Below are 22432 nucleotides of genomic sequence, written 5' to 3' on the forward strand. Positions count from 1 at the left end.
TTGGTTTCTTAAGTGAATTTTTGTGTTTTTTAAACTCTATTTCCTAACCATAACGTCCCAGTAATCTTTGTTTTTTTTTCTGTGAATTTCTATGGTTTATTTAACGTATAGTAATTTCCATTACTATATGTTAATCCAACCACCACCATGTGCTTGTCTGCAGGGCCTGGCCTGTGGCTAACCCCCACCCAATCCTGTGCTGCACACGTGCAGCGGGGGTTGTCCCAAGGGCCTTTTTTTTAAATGCTTTTTTGCCTTGGTTGGGGAGGGGGTGTTCGTACACTGGCCCCTTTTCCTATTTTTTACATTCCTTTTGGGACTCAAATGAAAGCAGAGTCCCAATATGGCTGCCCACACCTCCTTGTTGAAGTGTTGGCTGCCAATCAATTCTCTGCACGTGATCGGGAGGGGTCCCGAATCCTTTGCATCCCTATATATCCCTATATATTCAAATTTGGATTTTCTTTAATATCTCAAAAACTACTGAACAGATTTGCACCAAACAACAATAAAAGGCTCTTTCTGGACCAAATGCCAATTTGGTGTAATTCCATCCAGTGGTGCTGGCGCTATCGCTCTTCAAAATTTCCTATTATTATTATTGGAAATGCTCTAATTTTGAACCCCCCTTATCTCAGCACCCGCTTAACGGATCATCCCACAGGTTTCTAGATAGCAGCTCACATAACTGTTGATTGTTTTTTGGGAACATTTTGTGAAGATTCGTCAAGGGGCACCAAAGATATAGGCAAGTAAAAAACACCTTGTTCTATAGAAACTAGGTCCTAACTATAACTACCTAGTGGCAACTGCCACTAGGCTATACATATATATATCTATATATATATATATATATATATATATATATATATATATATTTTATTTATTTTTAAACTCACTTTTTCTACCATGCATATGACTTTACCACGGATGCCTTTACTACAAAAATGTAAGTTTTTTACAGGTAAGTATCAACCCATTTGTTGTAATAGCATTTTTGTTGTAAAAACAGCATTGTAAAGCCATTTGTGGTAATGGCTTTAATTGTTTAGACATCCATCCATCTCAAATAACTACCTTGAATAAAGCAGATAGAATTGTCTGATCAGCTGGTACAAGATAGGTTTTAAGGTTTTGGATAAATATTTGCAAGTTGGCTGATTTTGAGCTGGCCTCCCATTGTGCTGTAAAATATCAGGGTAGAAACCCCGTGTCACAGGCCAATAGACCCTGGACCTAAGTGAGATTAACCAGGAGCTTCTCATCAATCAATTGGTCAACACAATTCAAATATTGGTTTTTCGTCAATAATGAGAGTTGGTGTACGTTCAAAAGCTTTATAATTATTTTAGTCTATTCTTTATTGAATCAGCATAAGAATTTATCAATCACTTGGTAAATCAATATAATCAAATATCAGAGCAAATGCATAAAGTGTGTTCCAATGAAGGAGAAGTCTCTAATCTAAATCCCAGGATGAGATTGGGGCAGGAAAGAAAAATATGCCAGTCAGAAACCATAAAGAGCTCCAAATAGGGAGGCTAAAGTATAAAGTCAAATTTCAAGTATCAAAGCACAACTTCCGTTAAAGAAAAGTTCATGAAACTCAGTTCAGTCCCAGAGCAGCCAAGATTCGGACAACAAAGTGAATGGGTTTTGAGAGAATTAACCCTCAGAAAGTCTGGGAAAGAATGTGAAATCCTACTCTAAAAACATGCACTAATATAAAAATATTGCGTCTAAACTTTTGTATCATGTATCGTTGTCTTCTTCATGTCAGCCAATAAGCAGACAGTGTCTTCATGGGAACAGGAACATTTCATCGTCATCTCACAGTAAAAACAATAGTACATAGACCACCATGTTTAGCTGCAACATTTTTATCAGCATTTAATGTACTTCAGTGTAGTTTCTCACCATTGACTCTGCTTAAATAAAACTTCTGATCAGGTTTAGACTTTTACATCAGTTTATGAAATCTCAAGGTGCATTTTTAAAATTAAAGTAAGTTAGTGACCATTTTGAAACATTTAGCAGCATTAAACTAAAACATCTTAACATTATTATATTCTTAAGATAATATGCCTATGGGAAGGTTAAAACTAACTTATTTTGCATTGTCATCATTTGCCCAGCATTTTAGCTTTATTGAAAGTTTTACATTTCACATTTCTAACCTAGGTCAACTTTGCAAACTGCAGTATCAGCTTTTTGCGTCTAATGCACGAAAATGTGACTGTCTGCAGCTTTTTCACTTTAATTAATAGACATTACATTTTCAATCAAGGCCTTTGTTTTTATTCTACACGTTATTGCATTCATTTTCATTATTTTATAATGCTTCTTTAGGTGGAACCTAAAACTGAAGTCACCAAGAATGATTAAAAAGTTGGGATTATAAACTGTGGATCGTCAGAAGTCGCACAAGGACTCAGTTCATGAAAGGAATTCAGTAACAGAGAAAGACGAAAAGACAGCTATTCATATCATAGAGATGGTTTGTGAACTATGGAAATATCTCCCTCCTGTTCAGACAGTACATGAGCATGATCAGATAATCCGAAAGAAGATCTTCATGAATATAAATGAAGACCAGATCGATCTGATGCAGAGCAACACTCCAGTCTCGATCAGAGAAAATCATAGTATAAAGCAATTGAGAAAAAAGCTTCTTGCTGCCGGGTAACCCAGATTGACCCTGCAGCAAATATGACTGATTAGAAGCAACAGCCAAATGCAGTATCAGCAGGGAAGACGGCAAACTGAGATGTAGAACAAAACAGTTTGCATTTAATACCTAGATGCAAAGTAACACCTTGGTCCAATATGACACAATTCAGAGAAAGTCCCCTAAGAAAAAATAAACAATTGACAGTTAGGTGAATACGTAATTTTCAATTAGCAGGAAAGCTGAAAAGGAATAATTTACAAGCAGCTTGCAAATGCAAAATGAAAGAACTAACTTGAATAAATTCAAAGGAAACAACCTGAAGGAGAAGCAAACTAAGGTATGAAACAAGATTGATCAGAATGTTAAGTAATTCAGAATCTGCACTGGCTGCGGATCAAAGCCCTTTGCACATAGCATCCAGGTGGAAAACATGATCATTTAGGAGCAGTGACCACATGCAGAATAAGAACTCATACCAGATACCTGATGCTAAATAGCACGCATGTATACTATAACGTGAATGGAGGTAGCTCCTGAATAGAACAGATAACCCTGAAGCACTCTGCAGTCACATGCATACAGACATAAAATAAACAATTTGAGACTGTGCCCAGGTGTACAAGGGAATACTTCAGAGAAAGTATGCAAGATTTTGACAAGCAGTACCTGAATGCAGTTTAAAATTATTCATAGGAAGTCATCAGGTTCATAGGAGTGCCCAGATACAGAATGTGGTAATTTACCAGTAAAACCTGATTTGCACCAGCACCTCGGTATGAAAAGTGATAATTCACCTGTAGTAGAAGGATGCTGTGTAGAACAACAAGAAACATCCGATGCAGACTGGTATCAAGGTACAGTGTAGACAATTTATATACAGCATAAACTATGGAATTGATCATGAAGCTGTTTTATTCTGTTTATCCAAACAGACACAATTTAACAGCCTATTGTCCTAAAAGTATTATTGCAACTGGGTTCTATCAAATATATCTTTTTTGGCTGTGTGTACCAATAGCATAACTACACCATATTAAGTACATGCGTGATGTCTTTATAAGGCTGAAAGAAACTATAAAAACAGAATAGGACGTGCGTTCCAAATAACCACTTGGGCATTGGAATAGTATCCATACTAGGCACAGAAAAATAATTTAATCATATCAAAGTCCATCCAGATGGGTACAGAGATTCTTCCAAAGAGGTCAGTGTAGGTGTGTCTTAAAAACATTTTATTCTTCACATATTGAACATCCAGCCCAGTCAACGCGTTTCACCCTTCAATAAGGGCTTCATCAGGATGTAACAAGGTCTGGCTCCTGGGACGTTCACTCCTTCTCTCTAGACCAGTATAAATGAAATAAACTATTCTGATTGATAACAGAATCTGATAAAAAACATTTCAGTTTTGTTATGTGACCAGTATATGTATGTATGTGTATATATATATATATATATATATATTTATATATATATATATATATATATATATATACACACACATATATATATATATTTATATCAATCATGCAAGGGTAATTATTTCTAATGGATGGGAATACTAAAATGTCTTCTTATATTTTTGAATGTTTTATATTTAAAAAATGTGCTCCTGTAGCTTAAAAAAGAAACCCATTCAATAACATAAATGCAGTGAATGATAATCTAATCCTTTCTACATGTTCACCCCCAGGATACTACCTGAATGCACAAAGTGTTCATCGGTGTAGTGCTATTTTGTCCTGATATTTGCTCTAACTAGCCAATTTAAAATTGATTACTGTTCTGAATGATAGCTTCAAATACTTTTGTTGTTGCAAAGTAAGTTGGGGTGAATGTTATTTTGCACTGCGCTGGTGACAAGTCGCATAATCTGACGATTTGATTCCTGATTAAACCCTGTCCTAGATTTACACCTGTATTGCACTAGTATTCTTAATTTGTAATCTATTACAATTATTTTTTTACTTTTCTAAATGGAGGAAGTCAAATGGCTCCTGACCAAATGAATCTCTATTGCAGGGGTATCCAACATTTTCTGTAGCAAGAGCTACTTCTGAACAGTGAAAATCATTGTGAGCTACTGAAAGCCAAGCCACTCACGTAGTGTTATGAGACACCCCTACACCCAGCTTCATTGACTTTAAGTATAATGCCCATAAAGCTAAATACTATGGTTTGAACAAAATACTTTGACTAGTGCCACTATGACAGGGCCGTCATGTGTGTCAGTTAGAGCCTGGTCTCTGGGAATGTATGCACACGTGTGTGAGTGGTTGATAGCCTGTGTCTTATGTACATGTGGCACGGGAAACACCTTTCACCATATGTGACACTGTTCCATGTAGAACACAAACATATAACCATTTTTTTAAATGGGAGAAATTTCAAGGGCAGAAAAATGGTCTGCAAAAATGTTCATAAAATGTCACTTTTTTTGCTCTTTAAGTTTCTCTCACATAAAATAATGGCTGCATTTTTCAGTCATAAACATGACACCACGTCTGTCAGCCACTGGGGGCAATATGTCTGCTGTGTGAAAAGAGGACACTTTGAAAAGGGAGAAAATTAAGCTAAAGAGATGGATTCCATAAAACTCATCATTTACATTTTCTCCAGTTTCCAAAAGTCGCCTTTAGAAACAGTAGTCATCTTGCTCCCAGTGACCTGTAGATATTGTGACATCTTTATAATGGAAAACACTATCTTTTCATTTCAATTTCTCACATTTAAAAGCATTCAGAAACATAATTTTGTTCTCACATTAATTTTGAGTTGACAAGGACTTTTATTTAAAAGTTACATACCTCAGTGCTTCAATTCTTCACCTCTGTGCCCCAGTCTGCGTCATAAATCTGACTGAGCACTTTTCATTATTAGGTCCTGCTATCTGCAGCATGATGATAATAATGTGAAATAAACATAGCTTTTCTTTGACTTTAAATGGAAAATTTGACCCTTTGCTTATTTAAAAAATAACTCAAGGCTGTGAGCTACTCTGTAGGTGTCTGCTTGTAAAGGACTGTCTAGAGATACCTACTTTATTGTGTGATACACATTGTTTTTAACTTGCTGTTGCTTAGTGTGCTCATTCCTGTACTTTCTTTCAGTTCTAGAATATACTGTTCATGTGTTCTCTGGAAGTGATAAGAATGCTGAGGCCTGTGGAGAGATTTACCTTTTAATACATGGAGACAGAGGGAACTCAGGGAAAAGATGGCTGCGAAATTCAGGCATTGGACCTATAAACTTTGGAAGAGGGAAGGTAAACCTACTGTGCTAACTGCTTATGACATTCTTTTTCTCCAGAATCCACATTACCTTCATGTTTTTTTCCTCCTACCTAAGTTCCGTGAATGGTAATTTTTAGAACTGAGATTTGACAGCCCAGCTTTCAAACTGCCCTATTGCTTACAGTATAGAGTGGTGTTATAAATTGGGTCTCTAGCTGGCAGTCAGTTTACACCCTGTCCAAGTAGAGACCCTCAGTCTAGTCAGGGTAAGGGAGATATGCAGCTCAGATACCCCCTGCTCACCCCCTTGCTAGCTTGGCACAAATAGTCAGGCTTATCTCAGAGGCAATGTGTAAAGTGTTTGCATAAACACATACAGCAACACAGTGAAAACACCACAAAAGGACTCCACACTAGTTTAGAAAAATAGCCAATTGTTATTAAATCAAACAAGACCAAAACAACAAAAATCCACCATACACAAGCAAACATATGAATTTTTAAAGTAAAAACTGTCTTAATCCATAGAAATCAATGAATGCATTGTTTTAGTACAAAGTACCTGGTATGTGTCAAAAATAAAGCCGCACGGGTGAACATATGCTGGAAAAGCAAGCAATGTATCAGTTCCTTACAGGCAAGTGAGGCAGTACGCCAATTCCTTCTCCACTGGGTAAGCGATGCATTGATTGTTTCCTCGTAGGGAAGGGATGCAGCGATTTCCAGACAATCAGTCTCAGGTCAGTGTTGTGATGTTGAAGATTTTGAAGCCCAGGGTGGATGCATGGAAAATTCTGACGCGCTGTGCGGAGGATCCATGTTGAGAACAGGCACTGTGGCGAATTTTCTGACGCGCACACAGCAGTGCGTGGATTTTTACCCACAGGTCACCAGCTTCCACTTCTAAAGGCACAGGGACTGGATTTAGCACCACCTAGCAAGTTAGGACTCTCAGCAGAAGAGCCCAGGCACTTGCAGATGAAGTCTTTGATGTCCCTGAGACTTCAGAGCAGGGGGCAAGCTCAGTCCAAGCCCTTGGAGAAACTTCACAAGCAGGTTTTCAGAAAGCAAAGTCCAGTCCTTTTTCTTTTAAGGTAGAAGCAGCAGCTGCAGTCCAACCCAGCAAAGCGCACACAAAAAAGGGGCAGTACTCCTCCTCCAGCTCTTCTCCTTGACAGAGGTTCCATTTGATGCAGTAGTGTTCTACTAGTCTGGGGTTTTGGTTCCACTACTTATATTAATTTCTACCTTTGTAGTGGGCACACATCAAAGGAAAGTCTCTGTTTCTCTGTTGTTCACAGGATCCTGCCTTGCCCGGTCCTGGCCCCATGCACACTCCAGTGTGGTTGGAGACTGCATTGTGTGAGGACAGGCACAGCCCTTCCAGGTGAAATTGTCAGCTCCTCCCTTCCCAATCTAGCCCAGGAAGACTCATCAGGATTTGCAGGACACACCACAGCTCTCTTTGTGCCACTATCTAGAGGGAATTCACAAACAGCACAACTGTCAGTCTGACCCAGACGTGGATTCTACAGGCAGGCAGGCAGAGGCACAGAATGGTTAAGCAAGACAATGCTCACTTTCTAGAAGTGGCATTTTCAAACAGACAATCTAAAAACCAATATTACCAGTAGATGCATTTTTTAATTGCGAGTTCAGAGACCCCAAACTCCAGATCTCCATCTGCTCCCAATGAGAAACTACACTTAAAAGATATTTAAAGGCAGTCCCCATGTTAACCTATGAGACAGATAGGCCTTGAAAATTTGGCAGTATTTCACTATCAGGAGATGTAAAACACACCAGTACATGTTCAATCTTTTAAATACACTGCACGTTGCCTGTAGGGCTACCTAGGGCCTACCCTAGGGGTGACTTGCAAGTAGTGAAAGTGAAGGTTTGGGCCTGGAAGGTAGGTACACTTGCAAGGTCGAATTGGCAGTGCAAGACTGCACACACAGACACTGCAGTGGCAGGTCTGAGACATGTTTACAGGGCTGCTCATGTAGGTGGCACAATCAGTGCTGCAGGCCCAATAGTAGCATTTGTTTTACAGGCCCTGGGCTCCTCTAGTTAACTTTACTAGGGACTTACTAGTAAATCAGATATGCCAGTCAGGGATAACCAATCGTAATCACAACGTATACAGGGAGCACTTGCACTTTAGCACTGGCCAACAGTGGTAAAATGCCCAGAATACCGAAAGCTAGCAAAAACAAAGTCCAGCACAAAGTCAAAAATAAAGGAAGCAGAGGCAAAAAGATAGGGGAAACTACGCCAAGGATGCCAGGTCTAACACGTGGGCTTTGGATCCATCCATCTCTTTAAACCATTGTTTTCCTTTGACCAGCCTCTTTCGGCCATTGGATTTTGACCTTGTCAATCATGTCTTGGCTCATCCCAGTGAAGTCTTTTTAATGATAAATAAAATTATGTTTATTCAATCAAATTTAACATTGTTATAACTTCCATCAATACAAAGTCAAGCATTCAGTACATTATAGCTTTTAAAAATGTATCACATGCTACTGCAGATTAAATAGTTATTAACATCTTCATAAAATCATTTGCACTTTTATCCAATTTTATACCATATTTTCTAAACAGAGGGTTGTTGCATTGTTCCCTATACTCAATACTCTTAGGGAAGTCAGTAACAAACATGCAATTTACCATTTTTTTCCTTACAGAAAATCAATCCTCTGAAAATGAAATGAGCTCAGTATCTTTAAAATAACAATGCCTGGGTACTATCTACAATCTAGCCACTAATGGAGGTGATGCATTTCCTTGACAGCTGTTAGCTAGTAAGACTCCATCAAGTAGGGAAATTCCCCTGAAATATCCACACATCTTTGCAGTTTACTCAAAGAATATAAATCTTATGAGGAGGAATTATTTTTTTTTGCAAGCCTGATGGCTTCATTATGTAGAATTTCACTAATCTGATTTGAATATTTGAACCGTTTGCATTATTTGTGAAACAAATTAATGCATTGTTTTCTATAGCGAGCAATCTACTTGACTCCACTTGTCAAAATCTCCTTAGCAATTTTCCATCGAGTGTGTCCTTAATTTCATGCAATATCTCACTCACTGGAGTGTTCATATTTCGGCTAATAGTATTGGTTGATTGGCTAGACCCCTCCACCTCCACCCGAGTAGTTGCATTGAAATGCACAAGAGAGTACATTACAGTTATAGCCCTCCCTGACCGCTTCCACTGTCCTTGCTATGCTTACACTGAATGCATTAGCACAATAAAACAAGACCTATTGGTTTTGCCAATCCTTGTTTGTTTTAGCAAGGCAGGTGCGCTGCCACCTCCCTATTTCTGAAGCGATATTTGCTGTAAGGGTGAAAAAGCCAATAGATTCAAGAATTAATTCACTCATCTCTCAGTGTGCCATGAACAGCTGCATATGAAATCTGCAAGAATGATTAATGGTGTACAAATGTAATGATGTCATATCGATTGGCCGCTCGCTGAAAGGAATGTCCTTTAAATGACTTCGCAGCGTAGACCATGAGCACCAGACATTCACTGGGTCAGGATTTTGGATCTGCAATGACTTCATGGAAGCAATTAGACGCTATTAAAAAGCTGCGTTATTGGAAATAAGAAGTGTTAGAAGGCCCCTTATTGAGCAGGATTGAAAAATGTAATTTAAAATGTTATTAAATCAGGGAAGATAATAGGTGCTTCCTGTATCTTAAACAATTGTTTGTGTCAATAATTGATGCCTGGCCTAGTTTTAAATGTCTGAGAAAGTAAATCGGCATTTAGAGTTCAGGAAATAGGATAGTGTTAACCACTGGGGAGGGCATTAGACGATTAATAGTCAGTGAGCATCATGAAGGAGAATGTGATTTGCATTTAAGACAATGCAACGCAGCAGTGTACAGCATTTGCTTAACGAAGAGAAGAACTGCATTAAACGGACAAGGTAACAATGACTGGAAAACGTTTAACAATTATATGGATTTATTTTTGCAGTTTTATGTAGCACGAACTCGACCTGATGGGCATCAGAGTGCTTTCCGTGAGAACAGTTATCAACTGCAAACACGCAGTTTATGTAAGAAGACTTTCACAAAATTACACAAAAAGACTATGTTTAGTATAAAAGATCAGGACTGTGGGCCACATGTACAAACACTTTTTCCCATAGACACAGAATGGGGAAAAACCTTTGCTACATCTGGCCCTGTGTGTATAAATTAGCGATTGGCCATATTTTGGAAATGAAAAGAAGGAGTTTCAAAATTGAAAGTTTATATTTCAGTAAGTCTCCAACTTATTTACCTGTGCAAGTCGGCCCATATTCAATAGCCAATAAAGACACAGGATTTTTTGGTGATTAGACAGAATAGCCAAGCCAAAAATATTATGGGACTAAATATCATGTAATAATATTGGGGACAAAAATATTGTGAAGGTACGTTTCTATAGGTAAGCAAAGTTTTACTATATAAATATATCTCCACACAAATGTACCTTGACTATATATATATCTTCAAGGTATGTAGAGGTGGTGGTAAGATTAGCAAATCTATTCTTGCCTATTTGCACTTACCTTCTCGATCTTTTGGTCCTCTATATTTTTGACACAATATTCTATCCACACAATATTTTTGGTTCCGATATTTTGTCAGTGATACAGATGTTTCTTGCAAATCCTACTTTCAAGGTCAAAAGCAAGCTCTAGTATATTAATTTGTTATTCAGATATAGATCATTTAATGTGGGGCACTTATGCAGGAGTAGGCATCTTAGTTAAGGTATTGGTTTACTAGAAAAATTGACCACTCATCAGGGGGAAATCCCCACTGTTCTTCACAGGTCAATGGATCTTTGAAGTTGGCTGAGAATAATTAAGTGCTGCACATCACATTAAATTGTCATCACAATCTCTAGTCTACTTTCAGTCAATAATGAGAGTTTGGCATGAGTTACGGGGTTTTATTTATCAAATATTTTAATATTTCATCTTTATTATAATCCTTATTTAAATAAATCAATATCAGTTATTAGTTTTGTCAATAATCAAAAATGGGTAATCAATAAATCATAATGAATGCATCAAGCGCATTCCATAAAGAAAAGAAGCCCATAAAGAGTTCTAAGTTCGAGTGAGAAAGATCGTAAGCATAAAGCTTTAGCATCAAATATCACATCAATAATTCAATAATCAATCGAAGAACTTCTCATGAAGAGAGGTTCAGGTAACTCAGTAGAGTCTCAGCCTGGAATATCGCAAAAGAGAGTGCTCTGTGAATGAGAGAGGGGCGAGGAATGTGATAGCCTGCTCTAGGAACACGCACTATTATAGGCAACACATATTTTCAATGTTGCAGCTCTTTGTTTCTTCTTTCTTCAGCCAGCCTATCATCTTTTGATGATCTCATGGAACATGCTTACTCCTTGTCTTCTCACCAGTAACATAATGAAATTAAACAGCAGTGTCAAATGAAACATTTCTTATAAGCTACAATGTTCTTTCTCTTACACTTTCACATAATTCATTCCCTTTAGAAATGTTGCATCCTTGTTTGTTAACTTCTTCAATATCTCACTAAATAACAAATCTCTATTTATTAATTATCAGTGATCTTTGTGTAAGTAAAAACATTTGCAGAATCAAATGAAAACATTTATGCAACTATTATTCACCATGAAAAACATGTCCTTAGGAAAGTCAGGAAACAGGCACTTTGTGCTAAGTTAGCATTCTTTAAACATGTCAGCTTGTCAGAAAATATTGCTTTAACTATTCTGGCCTAGTACGAGTAAACATGGTTGCCTAATACAATTGTGGATTTCAACACATTATTATAGCCTTAGAACCCGCCGTAGCGGGTTCTAACGGCTATTAAAGGCCCGCTCCCGCGTTAAAGGCCCGAGCCGAAGGCAAGGGCCTTTAACAAGGGAGAGGGCCTTTAATAGCCAGTAGAGCCCGCTACGACGGGTTCTAAGGCTATTAGAACATTCTGCCATTAGAGGGCAGAATGTTCTCATAAATAAAACAAAGGTTTCACGGAACCGGAGGGGATTAAAATCCCCTGAGGCTCCGTGAGACTTTGTTTACAGCTGTTGCTGTGAACAAAGAAGATTGGAATGTTGGCTCTCCAGGCTTTTACCAGCCAGTAAAAGCCTGGAGCACTCCATTGTCTCCCATGGAGTGCAAACATTCCAATGTTCTAATTTTCATTAAAGTCTACACGTTAAAGCTGCACCTTATTTTATTATTTTTCTCAATAGTTTAAAATGCTTTAGCACAGTCTATGACCGCCAGGGTGGATGTCGCCGGAAGCACCGCCAACAGGCTGGCGGTGCTTCATTACAGCCGCGGTCGCCCAGCCGGGTCCGGCGGTTTCCCGCCGGATTACCCCCGGCTCGGAGAATCCTCCATGGCGGCGCTGCAAGCAGCGCCGCCATGGGGATTCCGACCCCCTTCCCGCCAGCCTGTTTCTGGCGGTTTTCACCGCCAGAAACAGGATGGCGGGAATGGGTGTTGTGGGGCCCCTGGGGGCCCCAGCATGATTTTCACTGTCTGCATAGCAGACAGTGAAAATCGCGACGGGTGCAACTGCACCCGTCGCACCCCTGAAACACCGCCGGCTCCATTCGGAGCCGGCTTCAATGTTGCAGGGCCTTTCCCGCTGGGCCGGCGGACGCTCCCTTGGCGGGCGCCCGCCGGCCCAGCTGGAAAGTCTGAATGGCCTCCGCGGTCTTTTGACCGCAGAGCGGCCAAGTGGCGGTTCCCGCCAGGCGGGCGGCACCCGCCGCCTGTCGGGGTTAGAATGACCCCCATAGTCTGCCCTAGTAACGTTGCTGTTTTGCCCATCATATGAGGCCTCACATCCTCCCCCCCCCCTACTCGGAACATAGCCATGGAGCTCTGCATGAAACAACATGATGGGCAGACTTATGTGCCCCATTCTCTGGTCTTCATCCACTAATCGTAAACATTAGATTGGCTGAGGGTGTCTATGAGAGGGAGAGTACCAAGATGGCTGATGGGGACCCATGAGTAAATGAGTAAAGTGCCCATGTTGAGATGCCTGCTGGGTGTATCACACAAATGATCCCTGATTGATAGTCGGTTCATGATGTCTTCCAGATTTCCTAAAATGTAGGCGCTTTACGAGTCCATTATATCCTATGGAACTCATAATACGGCTGGTGGTATATCCGTCACTTTACCGTCACTTTTGGGACGGATTAACACCTCCTCCAAAGTTGTAATAACCCCCTTAACCTGTTCTGTGCCTTGGACGAGATGATCTCGTCAAAGGCTACAGTTCCCCTGTGCCTTGGACGAGATCAGGTGCACCCCCCTCCCCCCCCAAGCCGGGGATGGAAGGGGAAGACCTTCCCCTTCCACCCCCGATCCCCCCCACCCCCCCTGTGACGTCAGCGGGGAGGCCCGGAGGGGCTTTCAAAGGGAAGGACTTCCCTTTGAAGTCTCTCCGAGGGTTTCAAAAGCCGGATTGCTTGCAATCCGGCTTTTGAAACCCCACTAGACACCAGGGATTTTTTTTTCACTGATACTGACAAAAGGGAGCGACCCCTTGGGCAAGGGTTGCTCCCAGGGGGGGGGCATGTTTTCGGTAAGGCCTTTTCTGCCCTCCCTGGGGGCAGAAACCTCTAGGCACCAGGGATAATTTAATATATATTTCTTTGTACGTTTTTGATTTTATTTTTTTAGGTGGGGAGCAACCCCTTAGGTAAGGGTCGCTCCCCTTGGGGGAAAATTATATTTAGGCCATTTCTGCCCCCCTTGGGGGCAGATTGGCCTATTTTGATGAGGCCAATCTGCCCCCAAGGGGGGTAGAAACCACTAGACACCAGGGAGTTTTTTCTTTGTGTGAATTTCACGCAAGTGGAGCGACCCCTTAGGCAAGGGTCGCTCCCTGGGGGGGGCAATTTATTTTAGGCCATTTCTGCCCCCCCTGGGGGGGGGGCAGAAACCTCTAGGCGCCAGGGCAAATTTCATTTATGTGTTTCTTTTTTTTTTTTTTTAAAGAGATGGGGAGCGACCCATCAGGCAAGGGTCGCTGCCCTGGGTGGCAAATTGTATTTAGGCCATTTCTGCCCCCCTTGGGGGCAGATTGGCCGATTTTAAGTCAATCTGCCCCCAAGGGGGCAGAAACCACTAGGCACCTGGGATTTGTTTTTTGGCGCCAATGTCACGCAGGGGGAGCGACCCCGTAGCAAGGGTCGCTCCCGGGGGGGGGGGGGGGTTGGAGGGGGCAAATTTATTTTAGGCCATTTCTGCCCCCCCTGGGGGCAGATCGGCCTATTATTAGGCCGAACTGCCCCCGGGGGGGGGGGGGGGCAGAGCCCTCTAGGCACCAGGGCAAATTTTTTGTTGTTGTTGTTTTTGTTTGTTTGTTTGTTTTTTTAGAGCTGGGGAGCGACCCATCAGGCAAGGGTCGCTCCCCTGGGGGGCAAATTGGATTTAGGCCATTTCTGCCCCCCTGGGGGCAGATTGGCCGATTTTAGGTCAATCTGCCCCCAAGGGGGCAGAAACCACTAGGCACTGGGGATTTGTTTTGTGGCGCCAATGTCACGCAGGGGGAGCGACCCCGTAAGCAAGGCTCGTTGCCGGGGGGGAGGTAGGGGGGGTCAAATTTATTTTAGGGCATTTCTGCCCCCCCCCCTCCTGGGGCCGGCTGAGCTAGAGGCCAAACTCCACAGGTAGGCACTTTGCAAAAAACACCTCTGTTTTCTGTGAAAAAATATGTTGTGTCCACGTTGTGTTTTGGGCCATTTCCTTTCATGGGCGCTAGGCCTACCCACAGAAGTGAGGTACCATTTTTATCGAGAGACTTAGGGGAACGCTGGGTGGAAGGAAATTTGTGGCTCCTCTCAGATTCCAGAACTTTCTGCCACAGAAATGTGAGGAACATGTGTTTTTTTAGCCAAATTTTGAGGTTTGCAAAGGATTCTGGGTAACAGAACCTGGTCCGAGCCCCACAAGTCACCCCATCTTGGATTCCCCTACGTCTCTAGTTTTAATAAATGCACAGGGTTGGTATATTTCCCTAGGTGACGGCTGAGCTACAGGCCAAAATCCACAGGTAGGCACTGTTTTCTTTAAAAAATTTGGATGTGTCCACGTTTCGCTTTGGGGCGTTTCCTGTCGCGGGCGCTAGGCCTACCCACACAAGTGAGGTATCATTTTTATCGGGAGACTTGGGGGAACGCTGGGTGGAAGGAATCTGTGGCTCCTCTCAGATTCCAGAACTTTCTGCCACAGAAATGTAAGGAACATGTGTTTTTTTAGCCAAATTTTGAGGTTTGCAAAGGATTCTGGGTAACAGAACCTGGTCCGAGCCCCGCAAGTCACCCCTCCTTGGATTCCCCTAGGTCTCTAGTTTTCAGAAATGCATAGGTTTGGTAGGTTTCCCTAGGTGCCGGCTGAGCTAGAGGCCAAAATCTACAGGTAGGCACTTCGCAAAAAACACCTCTGTTTTCTTCCAAAAATTTGGATGTGTCCACGTTGCGCTATGGGGCGTTTCCTGTCGCGGGCGCTAGGCCTACCCACACAAGTGAGGTATCATTTTTATCGGGAGACTTGGGGGAACGCTGGGTGGAAGGAAATTTGTGGCTCCTCTAAGATTCCAGAACTTTCTGCCACAGAAATATGAGGAACATGTGTTATTTTGGCCAAATGTTGAGGTTTGCAAAGGATTCTGGGTAACAGAACCTGGTCCGAGCCCCGCAAGTCACCCCTCCTTGGATTCCCCTAGGTCTCTAGTTTTCAGAAATGCACAGGTTTGGTAGGTTTCCCTAGGTACCGGCTGAGCTAGAGGCCAAAATCTACAGGTAGGCACTTCGCAAAAAACACCTCTGTTTTCTTCCAAAAATTTGGATGTGTCCACGTTGCGCTTTGGGGCGTTTCCTGTCTCGGGCGCTAGGCCTACCCACACAAGTGAGGTATAATTTTTATCGGGAGACTTGGGGGAACGCTGTGTGGAAGGAAATTTGTGGCTCCTCTCAGATTCCAGAACTTTCTGCCACAGAAATGTGAGGAACATGTGTTTTTTTAGCCAAATTTTGAGGTTTGCGAAGGATACTGGGTAACAGAACCTGGTCCGAGCCCCGCAAGTCACCCCTCCTTGGATTCCCCTAGGTCTCTAGTTTTCAGAAATGCACAGGTTTGGTAGGTTTCCCTAGGTGCCGGCTGAGCTAGAGGCCAAAATCTACAGGTAGGCACTTCGCAAAAAACACCTCTGTTTTCTTCCAAAAATTTGGATGTGTCCACGTTGCGCTTTGGGGCGTTTCCTGTCGCGGGCGCTAGGCCTACCCAAACAAGTGAGGTATCATTTTTATCGGGAGACTTGGGGGAACGCTGGTTGGAAGGAATCTGTGGCTCCTCTCAGATTCCAGAACTTTCTGCCACAGAAATGTGAGGAACATGTGTTTTTTTAGCCAAATTTTGAGGTTTGCAAAGGATTCTGGGTAACAGAACCTGGTCCGAGCCCCGCAAGTCACCCCTCCTTGGATCCCCCTAGGTCTCTAGTTTTCAGAAATGCACAGGTTTGGTAGGTTTCCCTAGGTGCCGGCTGAGCTAGAGGCCAAAATCTACAGGTAGGCACTTCGCAAAAAACACCTCTGTTTTCTTCCAAAAATTTGGATGTGTCCACGTTGCGCTTTGGGGCGTTTCCTGTCTCGGGCGCTAGGCCTACCCATACAAGTGAGGTATAATTTTTATCGGGAGACTTGGGGGAACGCTGTGTGGAAGGAAATTTGTGGCTCCTCTCAGATTCCAGAACTTTCTGCCACAGAAATGTGAGGAACATGTGTTTTTTTAGCCAAATTTTGAGGTTTGCAAAGGATACTGGGTAACAGAACCTGGTCCGAGCCCCGCAAGTCACCCCTCCTTGGATTCCCCTAGGTCTCTAGTTTTCAGAAATGCACAGGTTTGGTAGGTTTCCCTAGGTGCCGGCTGAGCTAGAGGCCAAAATCTACAGGTAGGCACTTCGCAAAAAACACCTCTGTTTTCTTCCAAAAATTTGGATGTGTCCACGTTGCGCTTTGGGGCGTTTCCTGTCGCGGGCGCTAGGCCTACCCACACAAGTGAGGTATCATTTTTATCGGGAGACTTGGGGGAACGCTGGGTGGAAGGAATCTGTGGCTCCTCTCAGATTCCAGAACTTTCTGCCACAGAAATGTGAGGAACATGTGTTTTTTTAGCCAAATTTTGAGGTTTGCAAAGGATTCTGGGTAACAGAACCTGGTCCGAGCCCCGCAAGTCACCCCTCCTTGGATTCCCCTAGGTCTCTAGTTTTCAGAAATGCACAGGTTTGGTAGGTTTCCCTAGGTGCCGGCTGAGCTAGAGGCCAAAATCTACAGGTAGGCACTTCGCAAAAAACACCTCTGTTTTCTTCCAAAAATTTGGATGTGTCCACGTTGCGCTTTGGGGCGTTTCCTGTCGCGGGCGCTAGGCCTACCCACACAAGTGAGGTATCATTTTTATCGGGAGACTTGGGGGAACGCTGGGTGGAAGGAATCTTTGGCTTCTCTCAGATTCCAGAACTTTCTGCCACAGAAATGTGAGGAACATGTGTTTTTTAGCCAAATGTTGAGGTTTGCAAAGGATTCTGGGTAACAGAACCTGGTCCGAGCCCCGCAAGTCACCCCTCCTTGGATTCCCCTAGGTCTCTAGTTTTCAGAAATGCACAGGTTTGGTAGGTTTCCCTAGGTGCCGGCTGAGCTAGAGGCCAAAATCTACAGGTAGGCACTTCGCAAAAAACACCTCTGTTTTCTTCCAAAAATTTGGATGTGTCCACGTTGTGCTTTGGGGCGTTTCCTGTCGCGGGCGCTAGGCCTACCCACACAAGTGAGGTATCATTTTTATCGGGAGACTTGGGGGAACATAGATTAGCAAAACAAGTGTTATTGCCCCTTGTCTTTCTCTACATTTTTTCCTTCCAAATATAGGAGATTGTGTAAAAAAGACATCTATTTTTGAAATGCCCTGTAATTCACATGCTAGTATGGTCACCCCAGAATTCAGAGATGTGCAAATAACCACTGCTCCTCAACACCTTATCTTGTGCCCTTTTTGGAAATACAAAGGTTTTCTTGATAGCAATTTTTACTCTTTATATTTCAGCAAATGAATTGCTGTATACCCGGTATAGAATGAAAACGCACTGCAGGGTGCAGCTCATTTATTGGCTCTGGGTTCCTTGGGTTCTTGATGAACCTACAAGCCCTATATATCCCCGCAACCAGAGGAGTCCAGCAGACGTAACAGTATATTGCTTTCGATAATCTGACATTGCAGGGAAAAGTTACAGAGTAAAACGTAGAGAAACATTTATGTTTTTTTCACCTCAATTTCAATATTTTTCTTTTTCAGTTGTTATTTTCTGTAGGAAACCCTTGTAGGATCTACACAAATGACCCCTTGCTGAATTCAGAATTGTGTCTACTTTTCAGAAATGTTTAGGGTTCTGGGATCCAGCATTGGTTTCATGCCCATTTCCGTCACTGACTGGAAGGAGACTGAAAGCACAAAAAATTGCAAAAATGGGGTATGTCCCAGTAAAATGCCAAAATTGTGTTGAAAAATTGGGTTTTCTGATTCAAGTCTGCCTGTTCCTGAAAGCTGGGAAGCTGCTGAGTTTAGCACCACAAACCCTTTGTTGATGCCATTTTCAGGGGGAAAACCACAAGCCTACTTCTGCAGCCACTTTTTCAATTTTTTTTTAAAAAAACGAAATTTTCCCTGTATTTTGGCCAATTTCTTGGCCTCCTTCAGGGGAACCCACAAAGTCTGGGTACCTCTAGAATCCCTAGGATGTTGGAAAAAAAGGACGCAAATGTGGCTTGGTTAGCTTATGTGGACAAAAAGTTATGAGGGCCTAAGCGCGAACTACCCAAATAGGCAAAAAAAGGCCTGGCACAGGAGGGGGAAAAGGCCTGGCAGCGAAGGGGTTAATCTCAGCTACTGTGTTAGACCTGACATCTTTGGTGTGGTATTCCCAAAGACTTTTTGTCTTCACTTCCCTATTTTTGTTGGCTTTAGGACTCTGTGCACTTTACCCCTCCTGAAGAGGGGTAACGCGCTTGTGCTCTCTCCCTTACACAAGGTAAGATTAGTATACCCCTAACTGACACCTTTAATTTACTTATAACTCCCTAGTAGATTCTACTACATGTACCCACGGCCTGTTAATTAAATGCTACTACTGGGTGGCAGCACACCTTGTAACATCCACTAAAGTAACCCTTTTAAACATGTCCCAGGCCTGCACTGCAGCCAGTAGTGAAGTTTTAAACTGCCATTTCAACCTGACAAAATAACCCTTTTGCCAGGCCTAAAGCTTCTTTTTTAATACTTATGAGTCATTCCAAAGGTAGACCCTAAAGGCTCATAGGGCATGATACATCATATTTAAAAAGTAGGACATGTGTACTTCAGTTTTACATTTCCTTACATTGAAAAACTCCTAACGTCATTTTTCATTGTAGCAAGGCTATCTCTCCCAATGACTAACCCTGGGTTACATTATTTCACTTAATGATTGAAAACTTCAGTTTCATAATAGATTGAGAAATACTTTGTCCACTTATTTGAATTATAATGTAAAACTGTCTTTAAAGGTAAAGTCAGATTTTAAGTTACTATAACAAGAATGCCACTTTTAGAAAGTTAGCATTTTTCTGTCAGGTCCAAAGGTACCTTTCTGCCAGTGTACAGTGTCACATAATGGTAGTAAGTCTCCTGCTGTGTGATGGGTATTCCTTCTAGACATGGGGACAACATGGCCTTTGGTGTTGTGTAGGATAGGGTGTTCCTCTCCTGAGCAGGGTGGGCTGGGTGTTGTACTCAGTCAAACTTGAGCTTTATCATTGACACCTTTTTTCAGGTTTCAATGCTGAGCTTTCTCATTCTTAGACTAAGCACAACCATGAAAAGCTATTACTTCTTCCCCCTGTATTGAAGGGGGACACGTCCCTAAACAAGAATTTACCAAATACACAAAAGATGAAACATTTTATTTAATTTGCAGCAGATATATATATATATATATATATATATATATATATATACACTTCATTTTATTTTATTTTAATAAGGTTAGATTTTTTTCTAAATTTAGTTGAGGCTACTCATTGTTCATACTATCATACTATTGCCTTTCTGATGCACTTGCACTGCTCCCACGAATCAGCCTGAGGAAACAAATGTAATGTTTAGCCTCCAATATCAAATTCCTTCCCGTACACAGAACATGTTACAATGTTCAATTGTACACTTTATTAAAATCTTATTTTATTCTCTAAGCAGTAAGAGACCCCATGAGTGGACTTTGCCGGCCCCAGGGTCCCAGACCACAAATTAGGAATCACTTCCTTAGGGGTGCCATAGTTTTTACATTCCTTAAATGCTGCTAAAAGTCACTGTGAGTAGAACAGAATTGGTACCAAAATTATAACACTGATGCCAAAGCTGTTTACAAAGCTGTAATGAAAAAGTATCAAATGCTCATTAGGAAGAAGCAGGCTAACTTTTTGGACAAAATCATCTCCTACATTATCTCTCCGAAGGAAGTTGTTTCTACTGTTGATATGTTTATAAAGACTTCTGCCTGTAGCCAAGTCTTCCCTACTGCTCAGGATACTTGAAACAATTTGGATATGTTTATGTGAAAATAATCACCTTACATACAGAGCTTGGTCTGCTGTGCTTCTTTCCAAACTTCTCTTTGATCTTGGTTGTGGACATCTTGACCACTATTACCTTAAGCAAGTCTGACTCTCCATCTGATCCCTCCCTGCCTTTCCCACATGGTCACTTTGGGAGGGGAATAATCTGCTTTACTCAATGTCAACTGCTTAATAGCTCTTCAAATTGTTCTACAGTTCCACCAGGGGTGACTCCTTCGCGATGGCAAAGGAGCATTGCTCCCCTGGTTGAGCCAGCATCAGAAAAATAAAACAATAGTTCACTTTCATTTTATTTTTCTGCTACTGGCCCAGCCAGCAGCATGTGAAGGGAGGGGTGGGGCTGGGCCACAGGAGGTGGGAGGCGGAGGAGGAGACATTGCACCTAAGTGAGCATGTGTGTTTGGCTGGCCATCTTAGGCCAGCCAAACACACATGCACACTTAGATTTCTCCAGCCTAGCTGTGTTGAACAGCCGGGCTGGAGAAACTGCACAGACCCCATGGATGTCTGAGCAGCAGTCCAAGGAGCTCAGACCAATCCTGATGCTGCTTTCATGTTAGCTTTAGCATGAAAGCAACACCAGGATTGCTGGGGACGCTGGGACACCACACCGAGGGAAACGGAGCGACACGCGAAGCGGCAGGAGACAGCAGTATTGTGGTAAAGGTAACATTATTATTATTTTTATTTTCATGCTCCCTTCCCCCCACCACTCCCCTTGAGATTTGCGATTGCCGCCGCTGAGTTCCACCACTCTGTAAATCAACTCATGTTGTTCCACTCCTCAAGAAACCTTTCAAAGACCCACATTTGTTAATGTTTCACACATTGTAAACTTCTTGATTCATGTCATATTCAGATTCGATGTTAACTTCAAATCTTCACAATGAGTAGCTAAATCCTGCACTTGAAAACCTGGGGGCTGACGGATAAGGTACATCATGAATGATAGGGGGTACACCTCATATATCTTTACAATAGTAACTTTAGGCCCATCAACAAAAAGGTAATAACACAGGAGCTGTACTTTTAGTTTAAATGTTGCTATAGATTTACTACTCTTTGGAATTTGCAAACATTACCTGAAGTACACCTGGAAAGCTGCCCTTGGCTTCTAGCAGTGTCATGTGACTGTTCCTCGGGGCTCTTATTCCCCATGCATGGAGTTGTCCATGAATGTGAAGTCGACACAGGCAGATTGGCGCCCATATATAAAGACACAGTTTTTTTCCAATGGGAAAAAAGATTTTCCCTGGTGAAGAAAGTCCTTATTCTGCACCCCCACCAAATGTGAAGATGATCTGTTCCCCTACTCACCCTAGATGAGGAGTTATGCCAGTTCTTTGCTGGAGTAAATCACTGACCATTTCTAGGATGAAAGGGGACCAAAAAGGAGTTTGGGAATGCCCACAAATATACATTTTTATGGACCCAAATATCCAAGGAAAATGTTGCCTTGGAACGCCTACTTCCCACCTCAAATAGAAGAGTGTTGATTTCTCAGCACTCGTTGTGAAGAAACCCACATTTGTAAATGTATGTACACCATGTAGGAGGCAGCACATTCTGTTTGGCTGAGGTGAGGCCCTAGCAAGGAAGAACCCACCACTCCCATCAGTGGTGGGTGATTACACTTACTGTATAACCTGCGCTCACCCTTAGGTAGCGTGGCACAGAGCAGTCAGGCTTATTACAGGGGCAATGTGTAAAGCACTACCATACAACAATTACACTGAGAGACACAAAAGAGACTTCAAACTAGGTGTATTTAAAATATGGTTTATATTCAACACACATATTAATTAACACAACATAAACATCATGTACATCTGGGCA

General features: G+C 42.1%; 1 protein-coding gene across 1 annotated transcript in view; it reads left to right on the top strand.

Moving 5' to 3' along the window:
* Positions 1 to 22432, top strand: part of LOC138276944 (lipoxygenase homology domain-containing protein 1-like) — a 262443-nt gene that overhangs the window by 130326 nt on the left and 109685 nt on the right. Inside the window, exon 6 of the mRNA XM_069219211.1 lies at positions 5782 to 5936. Within this exon, the coding sequence (XP_069075312.1) occupies positions 5782 to 5936 (155 nt within the window). The remainder of the gene's footprint in view (positions 1 to 5781; positions 5937 to 22432) is intronic.

This window comes from Pleurodeles waltl, chromosome 2_2 (assembly GCF_031143425.1).
Source record: "Pleurodeles waltl isolate 20211129_DDA chromosome 2_2, aPleWal1.hap1.20221129, whole genome shotgun sequence".
NCBI classification, from domain to species: domain Eukaryota; kingdom Metazoa; phylum Chordata; class Amphibia; order Caudata; family Salamandridae; genus Pleurodeles; species Pleurodeles waltl.